We start from the raw sequence: 21,931 nt of genomic DNA on the forward strand, positions 1-21,931 counted from the left end.
CATGCCAACTAACTGTCATTAGAGTATTAGTAAACTGTAGTAGTAGGCTGTTAGGTTACGGTTAGGTGTGAGGGTTCGGGTGAGTAGAATAAGTTGACTTGTAGTTGCCAAGTTACTTCTAGTCAGTAGAATATCTGTTGGGGAACCATCACAAAAAAGTGTTAGCAGATATTAAGCATACAGTCAACTAAAACTCTAATGAGAGTTAATTGACATGTAATTGCAAAGTTACTTATAGTTAGTCGAATGCCTAAAGTGGACTATCGAAATAAAGTGTTACCGGAAAAAAAAAATCTCATCAACTGTTTGGTTACCGACATTCTTCAAAATATCTTCTTTTGTGTTCAGCAGAAGCAAGAAATTCATACAGGTTTGAAACAACTTGAGGGCGAGTAAATGATGAAATTTTTTTTTTTAAAGTGAACTATTCCTTTAAGTTGATCAAAAGGGACTGTACAGACATTTATCATTTTAAAAAAGATTTCAATTTCAAATAAACACAGTTCTTTTGAACGTTATATTAATTAAAAAAAAAATCCTGAAAAACAAACGTGTCATGGTTGCCACAAAAATATTAAGCAGCAAACAAAGATAATAATAATAAATGTCTCTTGGAAACCAAATCATCATATCAGAATGATTTCTGAAGGATCATGTGACACTGAAGACAGGATATAGCTGATACATCTGCTGAAAATTCAGCTTTGCCATCACAGGAATAAATTAAATTAAAAAATGTATAGCTTTTACTGTATTTTTTTATCAAATAAATGCAGCCTAGGTTAGAATAAAATACTTCTTTTTAAAAATACCAACCCAGAATGTTGAAAGTAATATATTTTATAATAATAATAATCCTGATATTGATATCTTTAGTGTGGTTGTTTAATCAGTGCACTGTTCTTTACCTGTTAGACCGTTTGCATGGTAAAACCCTCTTTACATTCATTCCTTAATCCTTACTACAGAAACAGACATTCAGACGGACATCTTGGTTGTCGCAGCACATCTAATGCTGTGTTTTGAGCATTATATGTTTTTAAGATGGAGTGTCATGTGACTCCTGCATTCCATTCAGCAATTAAGAAATAGATCTTATGTAAACAACCACTACGAAATGCATCCAATCAGACTCAGGTGAACGTGCAACCAGCCAAATTATACAGGACTTCCTTAAGACCTATTAGTCAACTTGTCGATTTCAAAAATAAGTAGCTTTATACATCCCTATCGTGCCAATCTATGCCGAGTCTAATGCTCAGATGAAGATGCCATTACCTAGAACAATTTCTTACTTTCCTGTTGTGCATCTGATGGGCACTCAACCTTGATTATCCGCAGAGAAATTACCATAGTTCTCTCATGAACAGCCAATCAATTCTAGCTTTATTTTTTTCTAACGCTATCATGCAAATTTCCATTAGACCTAAGCTTAATAAACAAAGCATCATGAAGCCAGTAAGAGCTATTCAAAATAAACTAAACCAATATGCCCTCAGCGACAGGATGACAACCACCTCTCAGAGTCGGGCAGCAAGCCGCAGAACCTGGTATGATGTTTCCTCTGCAGGTGTTGTGAGCCTCCAGTCCTAAGCAGGCCATGCCGTCCGCCCGTCCCGCCGTACGCTCAGAGAATCTCAGCGCGGGCTCCTGACAGCACCAGAGTTTTGTGAAAAAAGCACAAGGACCTTCAGGACTCTCCATTCACTGTTAGTAGCTCCAGCGAAACTGGGGCTCCCTCAGAAAAGACAACATCTCTGCTCCACCAGCAGCAAGGAGGGAGCACAAAGACCAGACTAGGTTTAACCCCTCCCTGCCACTAAAAGTTCATATCTAAACCACCCAAAAGTGCACCTCTCTTTTTAAAAAGTTTTATAGAAGAACAATTAACTTTCTCTGTAAAGTCAAATGGATCATGAATGCTTTATTTTTAAGATTTGAAAGCTGCAAAAAAAACAAAAAAACAGTAAGCATCTTGTTTGACAGACAACCAGAGGATGAGTAACTGACACGGGCCATGCTCTGCCAAACTGGTTTACATTTCCACTCACTGTGACGGTGTGACCTCAGCATAGCTAGAGACCTAGAGGAGCAGCCCTCACAGAGCTGCGAGCCACCGCATGCACACAGCGCCGTCCTGTGACCTTTCACATGTCAATCAAATGTCTGCACCCAAACTAAGAAACGTCAGGATTGTGGAGCTTGCTTCTGTGCACGGAGGACTGAGGGTGACAGAATGGAAAAATAGCTTCTCTTTTTCAACAGGTACAGAAATAAAACATTATCTAATCACCTGGAAATAGAGGCAAAACTAAACAGGATGTGGCGTGAATTGCCAAAATTAAATAGTGGAATTTAAGCAGAATGTGATTACAACTGGGCAATGAATACCATTTCAGAACATGGGCAACTTTTAATCCTCACAATAAATTCACCAAAAATGGGCAAAAAAAAATAAAATAAAAAATGACGATGAATATTTAGCCAAGAGGGACATCTAAATCTAAATATCTTTTTGTTGGCCGACAAAGAACTTAGTAAATTTTCAGAAGCAAGCCATTTCCCAGTTTTAGATGTGCCAAGAATAAAACAGGCTTTTCAGAGACTGATTTGTCTGAGCTGTAGGTAAACTAATATCTTCACCACCTGTTTTTTATTTTCACATTATTACTGATAAAAATCTGATATTAAAATGCTATACAATTTTGTCTAAATATACACTACAGTTTAAAAGTTTGGGGTGTTTTTTTATTCAGCATCCTTGCAGCATTAAATTGATCAAATATGACAGTAAAGCCATTCATAATGTTACAAAAGAATATTCCCAAAAAACGAAATGCTGTTCTGCTTTCTATTCATTAAATAATCCTGGAAAAATGTCTAAAAACATTTTTGAACTGTGATAAAAATCTGTTTCTTGAGCATATTAGAATGATTTCCGAAATATCATGATACATATTTTTTATATGTTTATATATTAAAATATATAAAACAGATACTTTGAATTGAAATATTTTTTATTAAATCAGACTTATTTTAAAACTGATCGCAATCTTCTGAACAAGTGTATAAAAAACTAAGCAAAAACAAACAAATAAATAAAATCTATGATTTTGTTTTAACACTATAATAAACAGTCTGAAAATGTTTATTTTGAGATTTGAGAAAGGATTACATTTAACAGCGTTATTAAAGGGGTAGTAATATGATGCTGTTTCAAAAGTTCATTATTTTGATTACTGGGTGTAACAGAACAGGTTAACATGCTTTAATGTTCAAAAAACACATAATTTTTCACAAATTATTCCAGCTCTTCTGTTCCCAGTCTGTCTGTAACGCTCTGATTTCTACAAAGCCCCTCCTTCAGAAAAACTCAAGAGTGATCTGATTGGCCAGCTGACCCAGCGTGTTGTGATTGGCCGAACACTTCAAGCGTGTGTCAAAAATGTAACGGCCCTTACCATAATCACAAGCTTTAGCTTCCAAACACACAGCGTCTCTGCGACATGACAACATCTGAATTCACCAAAACCTAAATTTCTTTCTTTGTTTATGCCTTTGGACGGGCATTATGCTAACATTTCACACTGGGACATGGACGTTTGAGGAAGTAATACCTGGACTTCGATCGAGGCGTTTTAGGCAGGTCTGGATCAGTGTTAGATAGAATAAATCGCTTTGTGTGAGACTATGAGCTTTGTAACTTCGTATGCATGCACAGATACATTAAACATGAAAAGAAAACATTAAAAAGCATTATATGACGCCTTTAAATTATTAGCGTTTTTAAGATTTTAAACATTTATATATAAGGGTTGATGACGGCAAGCATGCACAATGAAATAATCAATATCATCCAAAATTTATTCAATATTGGCTAATAACCAAAATGGTAATGCTATATTGTGCATCCCTAATTCATTTAAAAGGCTCAATCCAACTATTTTTTTGCAGCTTACTTACCATTTTTGCGCTCGTTGAGGGGGGGCAGCCTCTGGCCGGGGTGCAGGGTCAGTTCGCCCATCTCGTGGGTTACAGCCTCACTTTGTGGGCTGGGTGCCAACAAACCCCCAATCCCAGCATCCCCCTGGACTTCCATGCCTCCTCAGTGAGGAGTCAAGGGTCTCGCTGGGGATCAGCAGAAGATGGGGTCACAGGAAGCTCCTCACTTCAGTTTCTGCAAAAGACAAATTCAGTCTTATTCAGGAGAAGAAAAAGGTGAACAGCTAAAAGTTACAAAAGGAACTTGGTCCAAGGTTTGCAGGCTGTGTATTAGTAACACTTGAAAACATAACTGAAATGGAGCTTTTGGGAACGATGTAATAGGTCAAGGATGTGGTAAGGTCTGTAATATCACTTTAGCCATACGGAACAACCGAAAATACAGAGGATGTGTTGAATCTACGGCATATACAGTGGCTGCTGTTGAACATCTATCAAAGTGCTAACAAATAATAAAAATGAGCCTCTCCACAGACGGTGAATGAATGGACGTTGTGTTTGCTAGCCTATCATTACTTCAACTTTACATCATCCCAGTGGTTTAGACGTGAAGCCAATAAAAACATAAACACAGCGCTCACCATGGTGCTGTAAAATGCCAGAATACACTGAGACCACATCAGCACAAACCACAATCATTCATTCCCATGATACATCTGACATTCAAAACCTCCAGTCACATGGGAATTTACAGGCTAATTTTTCTGCTGCTAATTTAACAAATACAAATTTCAGTGGCAGATTAATTCAGCAACTGATCTCAAACATAAGATGCAGGAATATTTCCACACAAGGGAACTGTGATGGGTTTTGTTTAGCTAACAAACTCTATTTTGCCAATGAGGTTTTCTAGCTGCCATCTGTAATAAAATAGATTTAAAAAACAAAACCGATTCAGCATCTAAAAAAAACTAAACATCCCCAACCTGTACTTTTTCTCTTCCTGTGGTTTTCTAAATTCAACCCCCATCAAAAAAAATAATAATTAAATAAATAACATTTTTAGATAATTGTCCCTTTCAGCTGCCTGTAAGATCTGATCCAGCTTTTCAAAGGGAAAAGCAGGTTTTTAAATAGGAATGCCAGCTGTTTTTACTGCGTTATCAATGACTCAGGCCATTTACACAAAAATGTATTGAGTAAAACATTGTGGGACATGCGGTCACTGAACTAATAAAGACCCAAAAGCATGTTTGTACATGGAGACGGACAGTATTGAAAGAAAACAGCATGGCCTGATATAACCTCGCTAAAGTAAAGAGAACGTTAGCATACTTTTTAACCAGTCCTCCCATTTTTTTGCTTCTGCAATCGCTGACTAAAACAACTCAACGGTCAAATTGTTTTCCCATTCTTGCATAATTTGTCATTTAATTGTATAATAAATCACAAAAGTGTCATAATAAAGTTAGAGTGAAACATAAGTGATAAGAAACATGCATGAATGAGAAAGAGTGGGACATGTCAGCACTGTAAAAAGTGAACAGTTGGATCAACTTAAAAAAATTACTTCAATTGGTAACACCTAAAGAAATTAAGTTTTCTCAACTTAAATTATCACGTTTTTACGTGATAATCTAAGTTGAGAAAACTTAATTTCTTTAGGTTTAAAAAAAGAGAAATCACTCACTGCTATTAACCAAATAACTTGTAAACTGAAATATTCAAATTCTGTAGTATTCTGTACCTGAATACCTATCTGAAAAGCACTGTTTCTTTGATTTTTATCTCAGTCTTAATGTTTGTAATTTGCTACTTTGTTCGTATTTTTATTAACAAAATACATTTTTGCATTAGCATATGAGAAAACAGGATGTTATCAATGTGCATAAAAATAAAATACACAGCACCCTAAGTATACATAATGAGTAATGACCCAGATCGAGATAACAAACCAAGGATCTGAACATGACATACTACAAACAAACACTCGCACACAAAAGCGTACGGATACACTACTACCAGGCCATGCCTCAGTGTATTCTTACATAACACAACAGCAAATGTCATCTACTCATCCTCTTTATTTCTGAATTTCTTACACTCTCAACACTGTAACATCTTTTGGTTGAAAGACAACACAATACACAAACTGATTATGTTTTGAAAGGCAGTGTGCCAACATTCAGCACACACTGTATGTGTAATGAAGTCTGCTATTAGTCCTTGGTTGTCACTGTTGCTAGGATACAGCAGCATCCCACATAAACTCACATAAACACGCACACACTCTCTCTCTCTCTCTCTCTCGTACACTGTTAGTGATCAGTCAACCATATAGGACAGAGTCAAATATAAACTTACATTGAAAAGTTTTAGCGTGTATTTGAATATGTATGCATAAAAAATTAAAGGGGTGGTTGATTATGATAATAAACAACATATTGTAACTTTACAACGCTCAAAGTTCAAAGCAAAGGGAGATATCTGCTTTTAAAGAAATCACTTTTTAAGGACTACAACAAACGGCTGGTAGGGACTACACGACATTCCTTCATTCCTAAAATTTACATAAACCCCGCCCCCTGAACACGATTTATAGATTATCAAGACAAAATATGCTAATCAGTGACTAGAAGATAACTACACATAAGCTACATAAATTCATCAACTAACCATTCAGAAACGTCCTGTTGCATTCTACATGTTGTAACCTCTTCTTGAGTCTCTCCATCATTGTCTGAATCCGATTTGAACATAAAAGCTAAAAGTTTTTTAAATCTTCAGTGCATGTCTGTGTGAGTGCAAGCTCTTGAAGCTCTGCCCTCTGTGCCGGGAGCAGCAGCTCATTTGCATTTAAAGGAACAGACACAAAATGGTGCGTTCTGACGCACCCTATAAAAAAAACCTACAAAATGTACAATTTTAACATGCTATATAAAAATATCTGTGGGGTATTTTGAGCCAAAATCTTGTGAAAAGGGCATTATACCACCCCTTTAAGCAAAAAACAATTGTAACACTTTTGACAAAGAAGGAAATGTTTCTATTTAGCGTATTTTAACTCAATTAGTTCAATCAAACAAATTTAGATCAAACATTACATTATTTTAGCAGATGAGTAAAGTATTGACAGACTAAATGGTTTCATTATTTAAAAACATTTTGCAAATTTTTTATATATATCCGTATTGTACATAGGGCTTGGTGTTACAGCTAAAACTACCTACATTTTCAAACTTTCCATAATATTCAGTCAAAACACAATATTTGCTGCATTTAAATGTATTTGCTCTCAAATTGCAATCTCAAAACTTTTTTCAGAGGAACGATCCTTTTGACCAACCAGCCATTGTTTTCTAACAGATTTTAAAATGTTTAATTTTGCATATCGATATTCACAATGATGCTTAACAGTTATTAGAGTGAAATCATTGTGAATATATTCTATAAATTCCCTATAGGGCTAGATACACTCAGTAAAGAATATTATGTTTTTGTAACTTGTCACATAATTAAAATGAATTAATCTGTAATATCTTAAATTGATGTTCATTATAATGTCATACTAAATATTGTTTATGTGTGTAGTTGCTTATTTTCAAAAAAAAAATATATATATACTGTATTTATGAGCAAATTATTTAATGTCACATCATGTGAATATTTGCATATGATTAGCTCAATTTGTGGCATATCCACTGCCACGAGCAACGGTGACGCAACACAGAGCAACAAGCCGACCGTGAACTGTGAATTTGCCATGGCAAAATTTACCTCTACACTTTAAATTGTTGCTAAGAAAACATAGGGCCTATGTTTGTGTATATTAAAATAATATATATATCAGTATATTCTTCAGTCGTAATAAAAATATTTTAGTTGTGGCACTGTACAAAAGCATGTCATCCACCATATACAACCCAGGCCATTAAACAAAGCTTAAAATTACTGTGGATCCACTGTGTCAAAGAAAAACATCCAAACAGTCCACATCTGGCTTACACCACATTACATGATATGTGGTACAGTGATCTATGAGATACAAATTCATCTCTCCATTCTAAGGACAGTTACAATAACAATGTAAATCTTACATAAGAATAGAGCTAGGGGCTGTGCTACTTCTGTTCTGTGGTCTGCTGTTTCTGGCAAGCTCGTGGCTAAACCATTTCCCATTCAAGCCTCAAACCACACACACATCAAACTATACCACTGAATGGCAAACTATCTATCAAAATTGATTCGGTAAAGTTATCAAAGGTAATTATCATGACTAAAGGTGTAGTAGTTCACCCAAAAGACCAGGGCCCGTATTCATAAAGAATCTTAATGCAAAGAGTAGCTCCTAGTGACAAAATTCTAAGAAAATTCTTAGAAATGTGGGCGTTTACTCTTAAAATTAAAGAAAAAATCCTAGTAAAGAAAAGAGTAATTCAGAAAGCATCTTAACCCTTAAAAGAGATCTTAAGGTCAAAATTGTTAGGAGCACGGACGAGGACTTTTAAGAGGCTTAAGAGTTTCTTTAGCAGAGGAGAAAATGGCAGAAAGACGAAGAGGGAGAAGAAATGTGTTGAAGACAATGATAACAGTGAGTTAATAAGACGCTATAGATTAGATCGTGCAGGGATCATGTTTGTGACAGATCTTATTAGAGACACGCTAATATTTCCGATACAGCGCATATGCCATAGCGCCAGAAATGAAAGTAATCACTACATTACGATATTTGCCAACTGGGAAAATTCCATGTTTGATACATTAAAACCAACATTCAAACCACCACTTAAATAGACATGCCAGCAATTAGTGTAATTGGAAAGAGTGGAAAAAATTTTATCATTCTAAGCCAAGCAAATACCTTATAGGAAATTAACAGCATGGTAAATAAAAATAAAAAGGATTTATATACACATATATAATGTGTGTGTGTGAGTGTGTGTGTGTGTGTGTGAGAACGGTCAAATAGGAAAAATTACGTATGTAATTTCAAAGTGAAGGCTTAGAATAGACCCTATACTTAAAATCACTTTTTTTTCCCTTCTTGGACAACCAACCAATCACAGTCGTCAAAAGATTGTGTCATACATAGCAACGGGGTCAACCCCGCCTCCTTACTAAGATGAAAGTTTTTGTCTTTTCCTTACTCAGAGTTGCTCTCAGATCGGTCCCGAATCGCTTTTAAGCTAAGACTCCAACGTAAAAGTTTTTAAGCTAAATTGAGAGTTTTCTGAGAGGATTCTTAGAATCTTTATGAATACGGGCCCAGGGCCGGTATTCATGAAAAATCTTAATGCAAAGAGTAGCTCCTTGTTACAAAATACTAAGAATATTCTTAGAAATGTGGGCGTTTACTCTTAAGATCCATCCTAGTAAAGAAAAATGTAATTCAACAAGCATCTTAACCCTTAAAAGAGGTCTTAAGGTTCAAAATTGTTAGGAGTACGGACGAGGACTTTTAAGAGGCTTAAGAGTTTCTTTAGCAGCGGAGAAAATGGGTGAAACGTGAAGAGGAAGAAGAAATGTGTTGTGCACAATGCATGACAGCGAGTTAATGAGATGCTAAACATTAGATTGTGCAGGGATCATGTTTGTGACCGATCTTAGAGACACCTAACATATCCGACACAGTGCAGAAATGCCATAGCGCCAGAAATGGAAGTAATCACTACATTAACATATTTGTCAACTAGAAAAATGCAACTACACATCAGTGATGATTTGGTTATGTGACGTCACAACCTTCTATAAGCAAAGTGATCACACAAACAATTACAGTACTTTCAGAACCTTATTGTGTCTCTGTTCATTTCCTATCAAATACGTTAAGTACGACATTAACAACATTGTAAATAAAAACTAAAGACTATATATACATATAATGTGTGTGTGCGTGTGTGAGTACAATGAAACAGGAAAAATTACGCCTTTAATTTCAAAGTGAAGGCTTTCTTAAAAGATATCTTTTTTTCCCCTTTTTTGGAAAACCAACTAATAACAGTATTCAAAAGACTGTGTCATACGTAGCAACGGGGTCAGCCGCCTCCTCACTATGATGAAAGTTGTCGTCTTTTCCTCGCTCAGAGTTGCTCTCAAATCGGTCCCGAATCGCTCTTAAGCTAAGACTCCTACGTAGAAGTTTTTAAGATAAATTAGGAGCTTTCTGAGAGGATTCTTAGAAGTTTTAAGAACACGGGCCCAGGATTATTGTTAGCTAAAACTAAAACATCATAAAAAAAAATTGTTTCATTACCTCAGATTAAATTAAATATTAACTGAAATAAAATATATATATATAAAAAACGTACTTTATTTCAGCTAGTTGCTGAGGCAACATTTCTCTTTTTTGTTTAGCTTAAAGGGATAGTTCACCCAAAAATTAAAATTAGCCCATGATTTACTCACCCTCAAGTCAGGTGTAGGAGTCGGAGTTATATTAAAAAAATGTCCTGGCTCTTCCAAGCTTTATAATGGCAGTGAATGGCCGTTTCCGTTTTGAAGTCCATAAAAGTGCATCTATCCATCCTAAAAGTGCTCCACACGGCTCCGGGGGGTTAATAAAGGCCTTCTGAAGCGAAGCGATGAGTTTGTGTAAGAAAAATATCCATATTTAAAACTTTATAAAGTAAAATAACTAGCTTCCTGCCAATTTACGGATTGCTGTGAAAACCTTTGAGTTTATGCGAGCGTCACGTGTGCTTCAGTGTGTGTGTGGGAAATGAAAACACTCATTCACACAGAGACAAACAGAACATCCAGAATTCATATTTAAATAGTCTTTTTGTGGTTTAGCCTAATATTCACAGACACTAGACTATATCGCGATTTGATTTAAGTGTATTGACCTGCTTTTTATGTAGGCTTTATATCAAAACATTTACAAATTCCGCATAACAGTAGATTTTTATGACTGGAATCTGCATTTCCATCCGCGTTTTCCGCCTCACGGAAATCATACATAGAAACATTGTCATATACATTTCCATGCCAAACACTCAGAGATGTCATGCTAATGGCACCTCACTGAGAATGACCAGACTTCACAATGACACCAGGACATTTCTTTCTTTTTTCTTTTTTTATAACAAGCATTTTAAGAAACTCAAGAGCAAGGCTATAAATTACATTTTCAAGCAAGTAAACAGAAATAGTCAACTAAAAATTCACAAAACATCTAAAGCAACAGAAATCAAACATACAATAAATGAATACAAATTAATATAAATAAAAACCATGTAACTTAAAAATAATTACGCCAGGGCATGTCAAAGAGTAGTTGCGTTTAGGGATAGCTCAATCAAACATTTTAATTCTGTCATAATTTACTCACCCTCAAGTCGTTCCATACTTTTGCTCATATTCTGAAAACAAATGTATTCTACTAAATAAATGTTGAGTATTTTTGACACTCTCTCATCATTTTTGTCCACATAACCAACATTTCAAGTATCAAGTACATAAAGACATTGCTCAACCAGGCTACTTGATAATGGAGAACAAACCTTATTGTTTTTTTGAGTGTCAAGCAAGCATGTTTGAGCTTCCATCTTTACCCTATTTGATGAGTTCTATATATGTCGGTTGATCAATGTTTATGACAATAAAAGCATAAAATAAATCTGATTGTGTCTCTTCAGAAGGCTTAAATTATAAAAGACTGATTGGATTACTTTTACAATGTCTTTATGAAGCTGGGAATTTTGGTAGTGTGTGCATGTACTTTCAATGGATGGACAAAATGAAGAGAAAATATTTAAATTATCTTAATTTGCACTCCGAAAAAGAACAAACGTCTGATGGGTTTGAAACGACATGAGGGTGAGACTGACAGCCACCACTCAAAAATATAAACCAAAAAAAATCTCAACGTTTCATTTCAGGGATTAAATTTGAGCTTAAAGTGGATTATATTTTACATGACTACCAGTGTAACAATGTCAGGAACACTGTTCAACACAACACTGTTAAAAACAACAATGAAATATATCATAGCCTGATGATTTCTGATTTTCAATTGAACCAACATGAATGATCAAACATCAATTGGCCACAAAGTGACTTTAATAACTAAACAAGTTCTTGTTTCATATCTGTTGCGATAAGCATTGTTCTAGTAAGGAAATTACAAAACTCTTGGTGTTCCTTAAGAAGGTGTGCCCTGGAGCACTAGTTCCTCATTCAACCTATTAGCACATTAGCTTCTCCTTCAGTGTCTTTAATGTTGAGGATCTAAATCTGATTCTGCTGAGAAAGCATACTATGAGCCATGACTAAATACTCTGGAAAATATCAAACTCCAATTAAAAAGCAAACCCAGATGCTTGATCCTTTTCATGTGTCGTGCTGGAAACATGAGCAATGACTTCCATGTGTTCATCAAAGGAAAGTAACAAGGTGGGCTGGAACAGGATAAATGTTTAGTTTACTTCAGCCCAGCGCTTGTGCTCAACTTCCTCAAAGAGGGTTAATGGCAAACTTTAAGATTACTTATTTACAAATGGTCCATTAATACTACCTGTAGGGAATCAATAAACCATTTATAAAAAGTTTTGTCAATCAATCCTAGCTGTTTGTAGATATGTATAAATCTACAATTTACATTGAGTTGCCACAGCACACATCCCAAAGTCAAGTGAGGTCAAAAGACATGGTGAAGGCCTAAACCTTTACCAAGGGGTCCATTGCGGTACTACTGCGGGTCTGCCAATTATTATATCACAAACTATTGAAAAAAACAAATGAAACAAAAATAAATTAAGTTACCCAAGTCAAAGTATACGCTAAACTGCAGCAAAATCAGTGCTGTTTTAGTATTACTTATATAACAATAAACTTTATTTTATATAGCGCCTTTAAAGCAGCTTTTCAAGGCCCTTTACACAATAAAAATACAGAGAAAAAATTGCCTAAATAAAAAAATGATATATGGTGTATATATACACAGATAGAAATACAAAGCGTACAAAAAAAAACAAAAGAACACACTGGAATACAAAATAATTAAAACCATTGGGAAAAAGCTAACCTAAAAAAAAAGATTTTTAGGTTGGATTTAAAAATGCTCTTTAATATATTTAATATATACTATTTATTAATTATATATATATATATATATATATATATATATATATATATATATATATATATATATAAATATATTAGTTTAATTTTTAGTAATTGGTAAAAAAATTAAATAAAGAAATGCTAGACACCACATATGAATTAACAACATTTGCAAATCATAGAAACATTTTTAGCTGGTCACTGGTGAAATATTGTTTTGGTTGCCGACAATTAATTTCAAATCAAAAACACTTCACAAGAGCACAAGTCTCGCATACAGTCAATCAGTACCACAGAATTTGATTTCAGACATTCATCACTTGCGATGACATGAAGTGGAGAATGTTAGGAGTCTAGTGTCCACACAGAGCTTCCCGTATGAAGTTGCACCTGCTGTGTATGACTCACGAGTTGTCTGAAGACTGCAGATCTATTAGGTTGTTTACGCTCATTCAAGAGTTCCAGTTTCACCGAGAGATTCAAAGACATATAAACATGATCCAGAAACTTACAATCTGTTTAACCTTTCTGACATGCAGATGATTAGATCATCAACAGACCCTTCCTCCTGGGCCTGCAGTGTCTGACACTGAAGCGCTCAACATGTAAACCTCACTGTCTTACCTTAAACATCAAGTATTGATCTACACACATCACAGCACAATGTTTACAGACAATATTATACTGTAAGTTAGCATGCTAAGTTACTAGCCTACTGCAAGTGTCCAATATTTCGCGATATACAAGTAATTTAAAGCTCAGGCAAGAATATTTAAACTATATCGCGTTAATGTTTTTGTTTTCGCGTGTATATCACTAAATTACAGTCACGTGTCAATGGCTCAATTCTCGCATCATCAAACAGGCTGTCATGAAAACTCCAGCGCTACACATTAAATCATTTACTGTCAAAAGATGTCGCTTCTTACCCTGTTCCCTATAGCTGCGTCTAGCTTGCTTGTCGTAGCCCCTTGATTTAATGCTCCATAACTGTCCCTGATGTGGTCACCCATGTATCGATTCTGTTTTTCTTTGGGACTTCTTTTTATTTTTTTTGAGGAAGTAAGATGGCCGCTGGTATGTTAGTCTGAACCATGGTCTGAACTCAGTGACGCAAAACAGAGGTGTGAGAGCCAGTTACCATCAGAGGGCGCTATTGCTATATGTATATGAATGTATTATAATACAAATATGTTCATTTACATAATATTAGTTAAAGTTACAGTTAACCCCCAAAATTATTAAACTTTTCTTGTATAGAAATAGTGAGTTGATATGAAAGTAGTCAAAGACAAAGACGAGTAAATGATAGAATTGGACTATACCTAAGTTACATGTTGACTACATAGAAATAATTGCAGAAATACTTTATTTAAAAAAATTCTAAGTGTGGAAATATGTAGAAATTTCCCTCCAGCCAATGCCAAAAACAGTACACACCTAAAACCACATACTACATCACAAATCATTACAAAATTACAATTGAAAATTTAAATATTCAGGAATACAATAATTCATTCACTGCTTCCTTTACAACAATTTCATAATAAATATGAATATAAAAACCCCTTTGACAAGGCACAATTACCAAACTTGACAATACAGAGCAAAATACTTTTCTTTTCTTTTTTTACGATATCTACTTGCTCTTCTGAACAGGCACCACATTCGTGGAATTGTGCATAAATTCATAAAGCTGCCTGGCATTGCTGCTACTACCCAATATCTCACTGAGCCTTTCCTGGCTAAATGTTATAAGATCAGCCAGGCAGGAAGCGTGCTTTATAAGGCTCTTGAAATTTTTTACATTGACTCCAGGCATACGAAGCAATAAGTCGTAAGGTCCGGGATTGTACAGGTCTGCTGACTCCGTCACGGTCTCCGACTCCGCCGTAATGGCCTGAGCTGCAGCGGCGTCGGGCTCTGGGCGGCCGTTTTTGAGCTCCTGAAACAGCTCTGCTGTCACATAGGGAGACGGGCACCAGAGCAGCCTCAAGCGGGGGAAATGGAGGGTGAGGAGGGTCAGTTTGGAGGTGACGTCGCTGGCAGAGATCTCCTGACGAAAGTCACTGCGGGCCACAAGGGAGAAAGGCTTTGCGGGGTCAAACTCGATAAGCAGCACAGGGCGACGATAGAATCGAGACATTGAGAGGCATTGTGTGTAGAGACGCCCACTCTGCAGGGAACCAATGAGGTCACTGACACTTTTGCGCTCTACGCAGATCTCAGAAGTCAATATGTAGTCGCCAACCTCTAAGGTGACCGGTTCAATGTCGAGACCACGTCGATGCAGAAGGGAAGGGAGCTCACTGCGGAACTCTCTCATGTCAACTATGATTCGATGAGGCTCTTTAACCTCTTCACGACCCCCTAATTAAAGAAAAAAAAATGTTTGCAAAAGGTATTCAACTTCAAGCATGCACAATTGTGATTCTGGCAGGAACCAATAATCTGATAATAACATTAATGTTTTGGCCCATAACCGATAAATGGTTGAGATTCCAATTCTATACCAATTCTGCAAGACGTCAATGTAAACGCCCACTGCTGTGATTGGCTAACATCTTTGCATATGAAATAAGTATTACATGTGGAACTCTCTCAAAGGCTTTTTTGGCGAGAGTTTTTTTCAGTGCACTATTACATTATAATGTGACAAAATCTGAAACGAGTTTTTAACAGTGCAATGACTCTTCAAAAGATCCAGGAAAATGTTCATCCTCCAATTCATGACCCCTTTCAATTCTAAATAAAATTAAAAACATTCTACAAATGAACTTAGGCATCACAACATTATGTATAGTATAATGTATTGTGTGAATATTTCAGGTTGAATGGTGGAGGTTTACCTGCTTTGCGGGTGTTGGTGGCGGCACTGGCGGGTTCCTGACTGCGGACTAGATCTAGATTGGTGTTCTCTCTACCTTCTCTCTCTTCTGGCACAACCATACTGGCTTTTTCCCTATTTTCAAGAGAGAGAAAAAAAGCAGCTTTTAAAATGAGTGGTGTCACAAAAAATACGAATGGCATTGAACTCTCAATTTCTCAGAAAACAGGATATATTCAGCTAACCTTATGAGGTGCTCAAATGCTTGTTTTTCTTTGCTCAAGACTGTAAGATACCTCTGTTCTTCTGTCGAGCCTCCATATATAAGAAAATACACACTAAGAGGAAAAAAATAATTCAAGTTAAATATTTATTTATATTTATATAATTAGTACATACTTTTATATTATTGATTTATATAAATATATATATTCAAAAGTTCAAAAGTGTGGGGAAAGTATCTTTTTTTTGTAAGAAATTAATACTTTTATTAATTTATATTCCTCAAGGATGCATTCAATTGATCAAAAGTGACAGTAAAGAAATTTATAATGTTGCAGAATACTAATTTGCTCCAAGCCAATATACACACCGGAGAGGTTTTCCTGGCCTGCAAGCTTTATAAATCTCCAGCTGGCGCACAAAACTGAGTTCTGCATCATACAAAACAACAAACATGGGGTCAACCTCATGCAACACCCGCGTCAAACTGTAGGGGTCGCTGCAACCCTTCAGTGGGTGAATGACAGTCAGAGGCTCTTTAAGAATTCCATAGTAGTCATCCGAAGAGAGATCGAGAAGAATCTCTTCTTCTTCCTCCTCTTCCTCCTCCGCCAGTCCTCCTTCATCTTCACTGTTTCCAATCAGGTCCTTTTCAGCTCTAGCTTCCTGCCCCTCCATCTGAGAGACTCTCGACGGTCTCTCGATCTTTGTTGGTCTCTTTGAGTTGGCTCTGGGTTTTTTCGGCCGCCCATTCTTCCCCTTGCTCTTAGCGCAGTCCTTCTTGGGCCAGCCTTTGTCAAGCTTCAATAGATCAGGATGAGGATCTTCTTTCCCAATGGTGCGCGAGTAAAGGCGATTCAGTAGATGTTCTGCTCCTTTTTGGATATATTCCTTCAGCTGAGCACATGTTCGGTCATCACTGGCACATATCAACACACGGCCTGATGTACAGAGAACAAATTTGACTTAGGCCCTGTTTACACCTGGTATTAAGATGCAATTTGGTTGATCGGAACACAAGGAGAAGAGGGAGACACATTCCTAATTACACCTGATGTCTCTTTTTGTCCACTTTCAACCACTTCTGTCCTGATTTCTTTGAGGGGAGGGTCTATGGGTGGGTAAATGTATGTAGAAAAACATATGGAGAGAAGCAGCTTTCGTTTCTGCTCTGAAAGCCGCAAGACCACACCGAACTCTTTTTATAAGCTTTCCTGTAGCTCAGTGGTAAGAGCATTGCGTTAACAACGCAAGGTTGTGGGTTCGATCCCAGGGGATTGCACATACCTATGTATAAATGTATAGGATAACGCAATGTAAGTCGCTTTGGATAAAAGCGTCTGCCAAATGCATAAATGTAAATGTAAACTCTGTGAGTGCGTGTTAGAAATCAGGACTGGTGAGAGAACATTGTGCTTCAAACTAAACTTGGGTCTTCAGCCGACAAAGTTTAAATCCCGTCTGGCTTGCGCGCTTCCCATAATGTTACGGATTAGGTCTTTTGTTGCTGTTCGAACACATTCGACCACATGAGCGTCTACACTATGAAAGCAATCCGGTCGAAATCATCTGGGAGTGGTTGAAAGTGGACAAGCTCAAAACGCTTTAGACCCCGTTTACACTGGAACCAAAATGCATCTTAATAGCAGGTGTAAACAAGGCCTTGACGCTTTGCATACGAATGCTAGTCATGAAACGCTTTACTGTTAAATGATTTTACCTGGTTCCCGCTCAGAGCTGCTGTTTTCTTTCTCAATCTCCTGTAGCACCTCTGTTAGCGCTTCCCACTTTGGATTTCTCTCAAGGACTAGCTCTTTTTTTGGAGGGGCTAGTTTTATACACAAATAGAAAAGAAGATACAAGCATGTGTGCTTAAAAAATGGAAATATGTAAACACCTTTTAAAATAAACATTATACATCAAACATGTTGTACCTAGGGCACTTAGTTTCTGGTCAGTCTCTCCAACTTTCAGTTTCTTCTTTGACTCCTGAATGCGATACACACGGCTGCGAGCATTTACAAACATTGATGTGCTTGAGTCAAGGAATAACCAACCTGATTCAGAATAGAACAAAAAGAATCAGGTGACTTTTCAGACTATGATTTGCTCCATGTCCGAAGAGTTCAAATAGAGCAACAGATCAGCTGACTGTACCTGAATTACTACCAAAGCTTTTCTGGCTGGTTCTCAAAGACTCCAGCAGATTGAGGAAGGTGACACAGTCATACTGAGTGAGGTAGAGAAGAAGAGTTCTTAAAATCTTCATGTCCTGAACGAGAGACTTGGTCCTGGACCCAAGCTGATGCCACAGTGGGTCAAGGTAATGACGAATTGTCTACATATGGAAAAACATGATTATTGTAATTTAGAATATTTATGTATAATCATTATTAATATCCAAAGTTATAATTTAAGATGTAAGATCTAAAAGGTATAGAGTCAAAAATGTAAAAATGAAAGAAAAAAAAAATGAATATGAGGATTTCTCACTTTCTCAAAGGAAGTGCCCAGGCTGTTCTCCAGAGAGAGGTCTTCTGCTTCCAGAGTGGGATTGTAGCGCTTCAGCTCTTTCAAGCAGGCATTCATGATGTCCAAAATAGAGCTCTGAATGGCTCTCATCGCTGGAGTCAAAGACACATGCAGCTCCACCACATCCGGCTTGTGTTTGTCTAGCGTTGTGTTTACTGATGCTTGGAATCTAGCAAATAAAATCATGTTGCAAATACATAAGATTTAGAAAACATTCACTTCCAAAAATCATAAATACTCAAAAGAGTACTATCTATGAAAAAAAATAAAAAAATAAAGCCATCATACCTTGGCCAAAGAAAAAGCTTCTTCACAAACAGGTTTCTCATGACTCGCTCGACTTTACAGAAGCCAGAAGAGAAGGATGTGGCCTTGTCCGTAAAGGCCTTGATGAACCCAGTCTTGTTTTTCTGCCGATAAAGTCTTAGAATGAAGGCCTCCTGACAAGACTCAATGATCTTATGGGCGCGATACACCAAGATTCCTGTGCAAATACACAATAATAGTATCATTCAGTCCAGAAACACAACTTCTTTTTAGTTCAATTGTAATGGAAACAGCTTCATCTTCCCAACAACCTTCCTCTGACCTGTTATGAGGTGAGAAGGAATTCTGTCCGTGAGGAAGTCCACAACTAGGATGCGGCTGGTCACAAAGAGAACTCCTCCTTTAGTGTATACATTATATCTGTCAGCGCTCTGCACATCACTGGTCACAGTCTGGGGAAGATGGCTCACTCCTTCAGCACGGAGCTGCTCTGTAAAATACTCCTTCAACAGGCATACACATTCATGCTTTCATCATTATTATTGAATCACTTTAACCCTATAAAGCCTACTGTATCATATATACAGCCCGAGCACCGATGCTGTGAACATATTAAAACTCTAATTTATGGATACTAAGTCATAATTATGAATTAAAATGATTACATAAAAAGGTGAAATTATGAGATAAAGTAAACATTGACATAAAAAGTCAAAAAGGGGACAATTGGCCACCTTATGACATAAATTATTAGAAACCAAGTCAATATGAGATAAAAGTAGAATTTCTGAGATAAAACGTCATAATCTGACATAAAAGTTATAATTATTATGACATAAGTCATAACTATGCCTTTTTATGTCATACTTATGATTTACCAAGCATGATTTGTTTTCTTATTTCTTCTGTTCATTTTAAATATTCTCCATTCAATTTAACCCTATAAAGCCTACTGTATCATATTTAGGCCTGAGCAGATGCTGTGAACATATTCAAACTTTTTTTTAGATATTAAAAACTGTCATTTCATATGTCAGGGTTAAGTAATGTGTTAAGTACAACAATGCCATAATGAAAATTATTAGTGTGTATATTGTAGACTTTTCTAACCTTTATACAACCACTTTTATCACCTTTTAGCTTCTTTACAGGTCACTTATGAATATATAAAACAGCATGCATATATATTGTAAAAGAATTAGCTAAATGTAAAATACGTATGCATATCACACTACTGTCACTTCTTGATTTGCCATGTCAACAGACTCTATCCTCTCTTTCTGTAGATCAGTATACCAGGATAAATCGGCCTGTCGCACCTGTTCAGGAGTGGTTGTGTTTAATAAGAGCACCAGACTGCCCTCCTCTGAATACACCCTCATGAAGTGTAAGAGGATGCGGTCGATCCCGAGTCCCTCAGCTGTGATCAGCAGCCCGTCTGTGCTGAACACACTCACAAACATCTCCGTCTCATACTCCAGCAGCGAACTCGACATCGTTTTAAAATAATGATCTAGAGTTCAAGTACGGAAATAGCGTTACTGATTCTGCCTGGTATGCTGGATGACATGAAGACATAACGTTACTCCTTGCAGTTCATCCACTGCATTTTAACAAGACGAGCCGAGGAATAAACCTACAATTTACTGCTTATATTTTGCCGGTAGTGCGCACAAAAATAATTGAGCAAAACGTATTTTGGTTACATTATTTAATATTACTTTACATCACACAAGTTTGACTCGTCCTCGATACGTTTTCAAAATAAAGCGTATTGTGTCACGTGATTTCGCGCTGCTTAGAATGTTGTTTTATAGTAGCGCCACCTGCTGCACTGGAGGTACAAACACAAAAACCCAATATTGGATATTTCTTGCGTTTAGTGCCCAGTTGTTCAAAAAGTTTAATCTGGATCATGTTTTGCTATCCAGGACCAGGTTCTCCATCTTACTTTTGTGCCTATTTTTCAACGCAAAATAGAGAGTGGATCACTCTTGTTCAGATAACCTATACACTTTTTCAGATTACCAAATCTGGATTACCAGTGGTTTCCCATTTGCATTTTCGATTTCTTTTAAACAATAGGAGAAGGACATAGGACATAGGAGAAAATTATATCTTTTAATCTCTCGCAAAAGTTTTGCATTCCCACAAGAAATGTTCATTTGCGAAGAACTCGAGTTTTGAGAGTGAATGCAAAGTTTCTTGAGGGAACGCAAAACATTTGCGAGAGAACACAAAAGCAATTGTGCCTTGAACGGAAAAAGCATTTCATATTTTTCCTCCCACCACCATGTCCCTTTAGAGTTTCATATGACCCGCAACATAAACAAACAAAGGCTACATTCAATAAGGGATGCAATTGTTAGAAACTACTTTCGACTGAATCATATCTGATGATTGTGCTAATGTAGTTTATATAGCCTACAGAATACATGATTATTAATGATTAAATGATCAATTAATGATTAAAAACACTTCAAATTAAATATTTTTTGTTGATATTGATAGCTGCCTGTTTGGGTAATTATTTTATGGAGCCAAAATCTTTTTTTTTCTTTTTTTTTCAGTTTACTGTACTGAAAGGCTTAGCCTAATGTCTACTTCTACATTATTACTTTAACAGTTAAACTAATCAAAATCAAAATATATATATTTTAAAATATACATATTCACATCATGTATTAATGGAAACAAATTACATTACATTTTTGTCACTGAAATCCATCCTTCATCCTTCTTATTTTTTATATTTTTTATTATCAAAGGGATCCCAATCATCTTACTAAAACAATTTTGACAATTTTATCCTGATCAAAGATTGGATTTTGTGATCTAATCCAATTTTCAGAATCCTTTTTTTCTTTTGAAAAATCCATTTTCAGGATTTGATCCAATCCCATAGCCGAATCTATTTATTTTATTTTATTTATTTATAAAGGGACCATGTACAATTTTTAACATAAATGTTTCCATTTCATTGTACAAGAGCTATAGCCAAAGCCTAATTTTCATCCGAAGTCCCCAAGGACACCCAAAATCCCCCAAATCCAAACAGATTATTTTTTTAACAACTGG

At 36.3% G+C, this 21,931-nt stretch overlaps 2 protein-coding genes across 4 annotated transcripts in view; both read right to left on the reverse strand.

Annotated features, from left to right (window-relative positions):
• The window catches only part of mrtfba (myocardin related transcription factor Ba), a 32,266-nt gene extending 18,186 nt beyond the window's left edge, over window positions 1–14,080 (reverse strand). The window contains exons 1-2 of one of the 3 annotated variants that reach the window (XM_082152702.1): window positions 13,935–14,080; window positions 3,964–4,177 (exon numbers count right to left, since the gene is read on the reverse strand). In XM_082152702.1, coding sequence (XP_082008828.1) covers window positions 3,964–4,099 — 136 coding nt within the window. In that variant the 5' untranslated portion in view covers window positions 4,100–4,177; window positions 13,935–14,080. Of the gene's footprint in view, window positions 1–1,517; window positions 2,893–3,963; window positions 4,178–13,911 lie in introns of those variants that run through there. The other 2 variants (XM_082152703.1, XM_082152701.1) reach the window with 2 other exon arrangements.
• A 277-nt stretch (window positions 14,081–14,357) lies between these two features.
• Window positions 14,358–20,649, reverse strand: ercc4 (excision repair cross-complementation group 4). Its single transcript, XM_082152710.1, has 11 exons — window positions 20,173–20,649; window positions 19,176–19,356; window positions 18,875–19,070; window positions 18,548–18,755; window positions 18,212–18,392; window positions 17,989–18,111; window positions 17,775–17,882; window positions 16,425–16,995; window positions 16,078–16,170; window positions 15,855–15,967; window positions 14,358–15,375 (listed from the first exon to the last, which is right to left on the reverse strand). Exons 1-11 carry the CDS (start codon window positions 20,347–20,349, stop codon window positions 14,645–14,647), a joined length of 2,682 nt encoding a protein of 893 aa, XP_082008836.1. The 5' UTR covers window positions 20,350–20,649; the 3' UTR covers window positions 14,358–14,644.
• Between the last annotated feature and the right edge of the window lie 1,282 nt (window positions 20,650–21,931).

Source organism: Leuciscus leuciscus, assembly GCF_965113295.1.
Source record: "Leuciscus leuciscus genome assembly, chromosome: 21".
In the NCBI taxonomy this organism is placed as follows: domain Eukaryota; kingdom Metazoa; phylum Chordata; class Actinopteri; order Cypriniformes; family Leuciscidae; genus Leuciscus; species Leuciscus leuciscus.